The sequence below is a fragment of the Cetorhinus maximus genome, chromosome 22, assembly GCF_964194155.1.
Source record: "Cetorhinus maximus chromosome 22, sCetMax3.hap1.1, whole genome shotgun sequence".
NCBI lineage: Eukaryota > Metazoa > Chordata > Chondrichthyes > Lamniformes > Cetorhinidae > Cetorhinus > Cetorhinus maximus.
This window is the reverse complement of record NC_135900.1, coordinates 18,015,948-18,025,795: the sequence shown is the minus strand read 5'-3', so window position 1 is coordinate 18,025,795 and position 9,848 is coordinate 18,015,948. Positions and strand designations below refer to the sequence as shown.

General features: G+C 42.6%; 1 protein-coding gene across 1 annotated transcript in view; it reads right to left on the bottom strand.

The window, feature by feature from the left end:
• Positions 1 to 981: 981 nt before the first annotated feature.
• Positions 982 to 9,848, bottom strand: part of LOC144696347 (protein kinase C-binding protein NELL2-like) — a 303,704-nt gene continuing 294,837 nt past the window's right edge. Inside the window, exons 19-20 of the mRNA XM_078567565.1 lie at positions 4,442 to 4,666; positions 982 to 1,514 (exon numbers count right to left, since the gene is read on the bottom strand). Of these exons, the coding sequence (XP_078423691.1) occupies positions 1,464 to 1,514; positions 4,442 to 4,666 (276 nt within the window). The 3' untranslated portion in view covers positions 982 to 1,463. The remainder of the gene's footprint in view (positions 1,515 to 4,441; positions 4,667 to 9,848) is intronic.

Below are 9,848 nucleotides of genomic sequence, written 5' to 3'. Positions count from 1 at the left end.
TTGGGCCTAGAATACTACCCTGAAGAGCTCCTGCAGTGATGTCCTGTGGCTGAGATGATTGACCTTCAACAATCACAACTATCTTCCTTTTATGCTAGGCATGACCCCAGCCAGTGAAAAGTTTTCCCCCAATTCCAACTGACTTCAATTTCACTAGGGCTGCCTTGGGCTGGAGATCCAGCCCTCTGGGAATGGATTGGGAGGCAGAAGATCCTGTAAAATGGTGAAGGAATGTGGGAGGTGGGAGTTGTTGCCTTCCCACCACAAAGACATTTTACAAGAGGCAGGGAAGGTGGGGGACAGCCCACCCACCTAGAGGCCAACTGAGCCATATAAGGGCCCAACCAAGGGCTTTTTTCTGCCACCACTGACACTTTACCAGGGGTGGATGGCCCCTTTGCTAGAAGGGAAGACCACTCGATGAACTCTGGTGACAACCCTGCAGGCACAGGTTTGCCTCCCTAATCGGGTACTCTGTGGCCCAAGATGGGGCCCTCCAGTAGCAGTGACTACTCATAACACCCTAACCAACTCCTGCCCCACTCTGCATCACCACTGCCACATCCCTCCCCCCCTCCCCCACCCAAACCCCTGCCTCACCAGGGCCTGCCTGATTGGGCCAGTCAGCCCCAGTCTCCACTTGACAGTTGTGAGGGCAGCCCGGTGTCCTCTCTGCCAGGTATGGTCCCAGCAGTGGAAACCACTTCTGATGATGCTGAGACCGTTGAGCTGTCAATCTTCTAATTGGCTGGCAACTTATGGGGGCGGACAAAGGACAGGAGCTAGTTGCCAGATGGCTGAAAAATGTGGCCAGGAGTCCCACAAATAACAGAGGCAGTGTTACCCCCAGCTTTTTGCCCCGTCATCTGGGCCCCCTCTGTGTTGATAAAATCCCGGCCATAGTGTCAAGGGCAGTCAAACTGCACCAGGTTTCTCAACGTGGTGTTAAATTGAAGAAAAGAGATAAGTAATTTTGAAATTGAATGAAAATTGTTTTAATTTAAATTCGACATTTTTGCACTAAGACAAGCAAGTCAGCAATCATTGGAACTGGGAAACAACAATTCAAACAAATAACGGAAAAAAATACATCACATGACTTCCCTTGCATTGAGATCCTGGCTCTCTAGTCATGCTTGTACATATATTCTTTCTAAACTTGTTGTTAAAACATTGTTTTCACATACAATCTAACAAGCTTGCACTTGCTTCCAAATGATTTCTCTGGTTGCAAAGTGATTCAGCTCCAGCACTCTCAGTCCTTGCTAGGATGCGATTTCCTCTTGAATGATAACAGCTTCTGTTTTGGCTGAACATAAATCTGGTATTTGGTATAAATTTGTTTTCTGACAGGAAAGTTGCTCTTGAAGAATCTTTGTACTGATGTTAATTCTTAGCCCTGCAGAGTAAACAGGAATCCCATACAAATGGCACAACAAACGCTATATCGAGTGCTTTACGGTTTAAAGTTGCTGAAGGCACTGAGGGTCCACTAAGCAGCAGACATGACCATTCTGAAGGACGAAAGAAAAGTATGTAATGAGAGGTGGCATAAAGGTCACACTGCAAATCATGAAGCCCCCAAACCTTTTCAGAGTACCACAGTTAAAGATCTACGTTCATTTCAAAGTTGTGTAACAGAATTATACCAATCTACTAATCTTAACCTAAATCAAACTCAAAGGGGCATCGAAAACAAAAAATTGTATTTAGATAGTGCCTTTAATGCTGTGAGATGATAGGCACTTCACACAATCTGACAGCAGGCCATGTAAGGAGATATGCAGGCAGGTGGCCAAAAGCTCGATCAAAGAGGGAGATTCTAAGGAGCGTCTTATAGCAGGAGAGAGTGGTAGCAGTGCATATAGGTTTGGGGAGGGTATTCCAGAGACTAGGCCCTATAGGCAGCTGTAGGCATGACTGCCAATTATGGCGAGATGAGAAAAATCAGGGATGCTGAAGAGGCCAGAATTGGAACAGAGTGGATATCTCAGAGGGCTGTAAGGCTGAAAAAGGTTATAGAGATAGGGAGGGGTGAGGCCAAGGAAGGATTTGAAAATCAAGGTAAGAATTTGAAAATTGAGGCATTGCTGGAGCAGGAGCCAATAAAGCTAATGCACACATGGGTGAATAGCTCTTGCTGTGAGTTAGGATATGGGCAGCACAGTTCAAGTTTATGTCCGGTGGAAGATGGGAGGCTGGCCAAGAGAAAGTTGAAATAGTCAATTCTAGAGGTAACAACTGTATGGATGAGGGTTTCCCCAGCAGATGAGCAGGGGCAAATACGTAATCGAAGCTCATCTCAGTGTCAAATACAACACCAAGGGGCTGTGAATGGTCTCAATAATTTATCAGTGGTATTTAAAAATCATGCTAAGTTTGAACAAGAGTTGTGTCCTAGATGTAAAATAAAAAATAGTCCTAGTGCATATTAATTCTTAAATACCTATTGGTAATGCTTTAGGAATTGGAGTAATGCGTATGTCATGTTCAGTGTGGCAAACCTGTACCATCACTTATGAGTGATTAGAACATGGTATTGTTTTAACACACCGATAAGAAACCTGGCCTATTCTTTTTGCAAACCATACGCAAGATGATCTATCGTGGACTCTGCCCCACTTATTTAATCTGCTGACAGAAAATTCTGCATAATTTTTTCCCTAGAACCCTAAAGGCAACTGAGTCATACACCATCATTATTCAACTTTGGCCATTTTATTTTCCAAGGGTGACATTTCCACGGCCCCAACAGTACAAAAATCATTGCATTCTATTGTGTACTTGACAGTCCCTTTCTCCTCTTGTTTCTGTAACTGTCAGTCTTACTCCTAACAAGATACTTATCGGGTTCTTTTGGAAGGAGTGAAAACAGCTCTAACTGCTTTTTTTGGGGGAGTCGATTCCATGTGTCCAATACCTAGAAAAATTATTTGTTCATCCCTAAATCATTTTAACTGTGATTTATTAAATACACTGGGATATAGATGCGCTGTCCAATTACCTTCGAAGCAGAACTTCCTGTCAATTAAAGAGATGATGAATTACATATTTTGAAACACTAAATTATTGCGAATGATGTAATGGCCTAGTTAAACCTATAGTGGCACCACACTGGAGGAATTTCAGGTCTCATATTTTAGCCAATACTAATCACTTGGAAACTGGAAGAAAAAAATCCATTCTCACTATTTGCTTATCATACGGAGAGAGAAAGCAAATATACTGCTTCCATAGATATATATATATATATATATATCATACCCTTACTCTCTGACTCAGCTGCAAGTCCATAAACAGTTAATTACATTTGTGTAACTAAATAATCAATTGCAATCTATTAATCTGCAAAGCCGCAAACTAAAGCTATGCTCTAAATTAGAGCTCCATGGTATTGAAGAAGAAACATGTTAAGAATAACGTTGAGGAGAAATAATCATTAAATTGATCAAAAAAATGTCGAGAGCTTTTTTCTATTAAATACACATAATATTGGTGTTATTTTCTAGTAATCAATGATCTCTTATTTAAAAAAGCTCTCCAATGATTAGAGTGAGGACATCATCACAGATGAATGGCATATAGTGTTCTGCCTGGCCGCCCATTCGTGGTGAAAATGGAACAGAACTGCAGTCTGCCTCCATGCTCTTCACACTGTATGTTGCGAAAAACAGTTGACACCTGGAACTGATTTGAAGCCCGTAATATAATCTATGGTTCAGCTGCTAGTTACAAGCTCCTACTTATAACATACCTGAGCCCCGGCCTCAAAGAATACTACCTTGTAATTATTCCTGGCTAACCATTATTCTGTATTCACATCTTGGTGGCTCAATAAAATTAAAATATTTTCATCTTACATGTATCAGGGAAGATTGTCTGCTTTGATTTATCTTTGACAGGGTTACCAGGAGATATTAGTCTCTCTGTTTGACAAATGGCTTGGGATATATCAGATGAGTAAAACATGACTGGAAAGTATATTTTACCTGAGATTCATTCTAAAGACTGTGTTTGCCACATGAAATATTGTCTTTTCAGATATTGAAGGATCTACTGTCATTTCTTGCTTGTATTTCAGATTATAACCTTTGGAATCTTTCTCTTTATTGTCCACCCTTTGGATGCAACATTAAACTAAGGTCGCGTCTGGCACTATTTCGAGGAAGAGCTGGGGAACCTAGCCGATATTTATCCCTCAACCGATGTCAGTAAAGCAGATAACCTGGTTACTATTTTGTTGCTGTTTGTGGGAGCTTGCTATGTGCAAGTTGGCTGCCGCAGTTCCTACATTATAGCAGTGACTGTGCTTCAGGAGTATTTCATTGGGCGTCCAGCATTTATGAAAGAAGCTATAGAAATGCAAGCCTTTGCTTTCAGTGAAATATTACAGTTCTAGACCAACAGTTACTGCTGATCCTAACAAATGCCCCTGCCTCACCTTGCACTGGCAGAGAGTACATTCTGTGCCATGTTTTATCCACGATGATCCTGTAAAGCGGACCAAATTAAGCTCATCTATGCAAGTCTTGGTGATATCATTGCGGATTTTGTTGGCTTGGCAAGGATCTGCGATGCATTGCGGGCAGCATTCGCCCTCAAGGATCATGCTAAATTCACAGTCAGCTTCTGGGCACAGCAGAGGCCAGCAGTCAACCTCACCTTGCTGAAAAAAACAAACAACAAAGGGTAAGAATCTAAGTCATTGTACAAGCGGGCAGATTCAATATGAAGCGACACTTTGAAGCGTCTACATTACAAAGCCAATATTTAGTGCCTTGGGTTGCTTCTCATGAATATGTGAGGCCTGTGGGAAACCTGCATGGCTTATGATAGAATTGAACTGGAATTATATGTCTTAAATGTAATCCATGAAAAGAAAAGCACCCCAATCGTAAGCAACATTGCAATTTACAACAGGTAGACACAGACAAGAATCAATGTACTTCCCATCTGGATGTAATTTTGTTGGTTTAAATGTTTTGCTCCATTTATATGTGTATATTAAAAAAACAGCAAACATGCGTGCCTAAACAAAGCCCAATTGCATTGTTTTACCCAGCTTTCCAGAACCAAAAAAGTCTTTGGGGCTGAAATTTGTATAATTTGCATCCATTTCTCAGGCATAAAACGAGCACAAAGTGCGTCTGTTTAGCAATTGAATGATCTATGCCCAATCTGGGCAGGTATTGACCTCATGGCTAAATTTGTGGGGCCTTTTTAAAGGTGTCCTTGCTGGATGCCTAAAACTGGCATTCGGGGTTCTAATGTATATATTTAAAGGGTCTGTTGCTTGTTAAAGGGCCATGTCAAGAAATAGTCAGGGTAAGAGTGCATGGCATTGGGTCTACCTGGCTCAGAATTCTACAGCAGCTCCTACAGATCTTTTTTGTTTAAAGAAAATACACCCTCTAGAGCCAGGAGGAGCACAAGTGCTCCCTCTTCTTCATCTGCTCCACTATGGCCCCCACCCCCGTCTCCAACCTGTGACTCCATTGAGCATTGCTGCTGACAATGCAGGCAGCCCAACACTGATGTCTTCACTCAGCTGAACTGCCTATGGAGACACGACCAGTAGTGAAGATGCTGATGTGGCCCTAGGGCCAATTTCCACTGACTCCTTGATTCAAGGGACTGCCCAGCATTGAGTCTGGGCCCAAATATGAATCCAAATCAAAACCTACCCATTTTAGGCCCAAACAAGCAAGTCACTTTAATATTATGAGAACACCGGCAGAATTGCAACTTTATCAAATTTGTCTGTCAATTTTTGATTTGTATGTGTCCCTTAGGAGGCTACAGGATTCAGAAAACAAGGAAATAATCTAGATCCACAGTTTTACAGTTTGCTTCTTGTGTCTGGCACATAGGCCTGAACCTCTGCACTTACACTGTGGTAGAACAAGATTGTGTTATTGTTCATTGTTATTGTGACATTTATGTGCATAAAACAATGCTCTCAACCAATGTGCTACCATAGGCATCAACAAGTATGTTATAAAACCAAAACCGAAAATGCTGGAAAAGCTCAGCAGGTCTAGCAGCACCTGTGGAGAGAAAAACAGGGTTAACGTTTCAAGTCCGTATGACTCTTCTTCAGAGCTTTTGACAAGTATATTATGTCAGGGATCCTTAAAAAAATGAGTTTTCTGAAACTGTCTAAATTTTGTATCCATTGGAAATCGATTGAGTGCAATACTCCTGTTATATAGCTTAACTTTTACAATTTTAACTTAGACAATACTGAATGGGCTGGTTTTACTCCTTGGCAGGCATTCTGCTCCAAAGGACAAGGTGTAAAAGGAACAGCCAATTTTCTATCAGCCATTTTTTCCCCCAGCAATAAATTACCCACATTGTGTGTACACTATCCAAGCAATGATTTGTTTTACTATGTGAATGGTATAAGAAGTGTTTCTGGTGCACCATTAATTGAAACACTGTGGATTTACCATTGTTTCCACCTTATTGGTTGGTGTAAATCAAGTGGACAGGCTGGAAGATTAAGTGGAGTTATACCATGCCTTGCCCCATTTCCCACCATCACTTCAGGTGGAAGCAACAAGTGTCTGTCCATTTTTGAGCGATTCCATGCGAGTGAAATGAAATAAGTCATGACAGAAAGAGACTTATTTTCCAACAATTGACCTTATTTGTGCTTGTTTTTAAAAAAATTCATTCATGGGACCCGGGCTTCGCTGGCTGGGCCAGCATTTATTGCCCATCCCTAGTTGCCCTTGAGAAGGTGGTAGTGAGCTGCTTTTCTTGAACCGCTGCAGTCCATGTGGTGTAGGTACACCCACAGTGTGGGAGTTCTGGGATTTTGACCCAGCGACAGTGAAGGAACGGTGATATATTTCCAAGACAGGATGGTTCGTGACTTGGAGGGGAACTTCCAGGTGGTGGTGTTCCCATCTATCTGCTGTTCCTATCTGTCTGCTGTTTCCTATCCTCGCCTATTTAAAATGGGTGTCCATTTACTAAGTGTTGCTAGGTGCTACGGAGAAGTCTAGTATCACCTTAAATAGCAACAGTGCAAAGCTCACTTTTGATACCTTCTTGAAAGTTTTTTTTCCGCTGTTGTTGCTGACTGTAACTTATTTTGCGGCATTTCCATTGGGGCTGCTAGTCATGCCCCAAAACCCTTTCAAAGTTGGCACAATTGGTTTTCCATTGGGAATTTTCCCACCCATTTGCTTTTTGGAAAAAATGAAGGAGCAAAGAATGTCAGATTAGTGAGAGAGTACTAGAGCTGCTCTCACCTGCCAGCACCTACCACCAAACATCCCACTCCCCAGACCAGAATATACATTTGTCACAGAAGTGCCCATGATGATTTTGATTTACTAAATAAAAATCAATGAGTTATGTTGCATATTGACCTATAAATCATCTCTACAACAGGCAATACACTACCAGTCACTGTTAAGTTCATCATCACCCTTAATATTTATGCCATGGGGTCATTTTAGGCTGATATATGGACAGATGTAATTACAACTAATCAGTTATACATTAAGCAGGTCATGGAAGTTTTGTTTGACGGAGAAAGCAATTTCAAGTCCAAGTGATCATCTGAAGCCATGCTCTGGATCCTAGGACATGAACACCATCATACTGAGGTACATTCATGCACCAGAGTAATAACATCACTGATATCTTGACTGCGTACCTCAATTGATTAGTGTGATCTGAGATGACATGCGATATTGTTTCGCTAGATCTGAAAGACCATGATTGTGTGTTACATTCTTCACAATTGTGCCTTACAAAGAAATCTCATTATACAGATCCTAGATGGGCAAAGCGCCCTACAGGCAACAAGGCGAACAATAGGTGAGAAGTGTGAGGAGGCCAGCCTCTTTATAACTATGAGGCATTCATGTCAGACTCGTACTGAAAGCCTTTTTGTGAACACTATGTTTGCCAACTACTTTAATACACCTGCCTACATCTTCCTCCTTTCCTCCAGAAGTATGTGATTATATTCAGGACTCCCCCTGACTATCACAGTTCACCAGGTTCCCATCCATGTGACCCAATGAAAGCTAATTCCAGACTTCTACAAAAGCAATGGGCTGAATTTAACAGGGCCTTTGGGAATGGGCTCAGAGAGGGGAAGGCTGGCAAAATGATATGGGAAGGCTTCGGGCACTGCTGCCATGCCATTTTGCCATCAATGGGAAAGGGGGCAGACAGGCAGCCTGGAGCCCAATGAACCACTTAAGCAGCCAATCAAGGGTCTCTCTCCCTGCCCCTGCAGGCATTTTACCAGCAGAGGGAAGCCACCAAGTAAACCGTGGCGGTTTCCTGGCAGGGTATGGTGAGTTGCTCTCCTTTTCAGGCAATCTTTAGCCCAAAGGTACCCCACAGTGGCAATGGCTGTCTGTGCAGCGTTGGTTCTGCCTTTTGTCAGCAAACCCTCCCACCATCCCCCTCACCCGACAGGCCCCTGACATCCCCAAATCCTACTTACCTGTTTGTGAGGCACATGTCCATCGATGTGTCTTATTCCTTTAGGCGCCGCCCCAGCACAGGCTACCACTCTGCTGGCGCTGCCAAGCTGCCAGCCCTCTGATTGGGCTGGCAGCTCTTGGAGGTGGGCCACTGTCCTAAATAGGGATGGCAGCCCCAGCAGCAGCTGCTTAATTGGCTGCTGCCAGCAAAATGGGGCTCCCTGAAGCAGGTTTGTCTCTCCCCAGTCCCACCACCACTGCTTTCAGCCCCAGAACCCCTCCTGTCTCAGGAAAATCCCAGCCAATGCCTATACAACTTGTGTGGTGTTATAGTTTTATAGAAAACCCATATGTATACCAAGTGTTTCTTACTACAGTGTTTCCTCTTGGTAGCATTGCATGAGCTCATAACCCTACTGTTGTGTTTCTCCAATATCTTTGGCAGCAGTTTGTGATAGCATTCACCTTAAAGCAGTTAAGACTTGAGTTGCACTTACTGCAAGATACACTCTAATGCTGCTGTGTAAGCGGGCCAATCTGGTTCCCTTTCTACCACAGGTTCCTGAGGAGACTGAAATGTGCTACCCTGGTAATATTCTGCCGTGGTCTTTGGGCAGTTCTCCTTGCGGTCTTACAGCAATTTGCGTCAAAAGAGCATTGTTCTTCATTGTCTAACTTCCTGTAGCGGTATTTCCACTAGCCCATCAGAGAACGAAGGGAGTCTCTGTCGACTGGCAGCTATTCTGCATTAATTCTCAGCCATTCTTTTCCTAAATGCTGTTGTTTTCCCCTTTAAACAGTTTCAACTCTTTAAATCCTGCAGCAACATAAAATTTTCCACCCCCAAAAAGGGTGGAAATAGAAATGTTGGGTCCTCGCACAGTTTATAAATAACTTATACAAATAGAAATAGCATTTCTATTATGTAGACTTCAGCAGGGCTGTGTCTGGAAATTATAGTAGGGGCAGTGCTCATAACATCAGGCTTGTTCCCAACTGGAAAATCCAGGCTACTATGTCCTCTGATAGTATGCAAATTGTTTATTATTACATCAGTACAGTGCACATCAGTACTCCTTCTTCTCAGTATATCACTTTCCAAGGTCAGAAATAAAAATAGTATTGTCAGAAACTATTTCAATTTTCACCCAATGATGTTACCAAGCACTGTAGACTGGTTTTTCTATTTGATATTTGGCAGTCGGTCAGTCCCAGAAAACATGTTACATAAAATTTCCCCCTCAAGCCAATACCATAAGAACGCCTGGCCAATAAACCTTACTGTGGGTTCTTAAAAGCTTTTCTGTCTCTGATCTCATTGCTTGGAATTAAGTACATGGCTGACTACAGAATTCAGATGTAAACTGTGTGTGAGGACCCAACAAACACAAA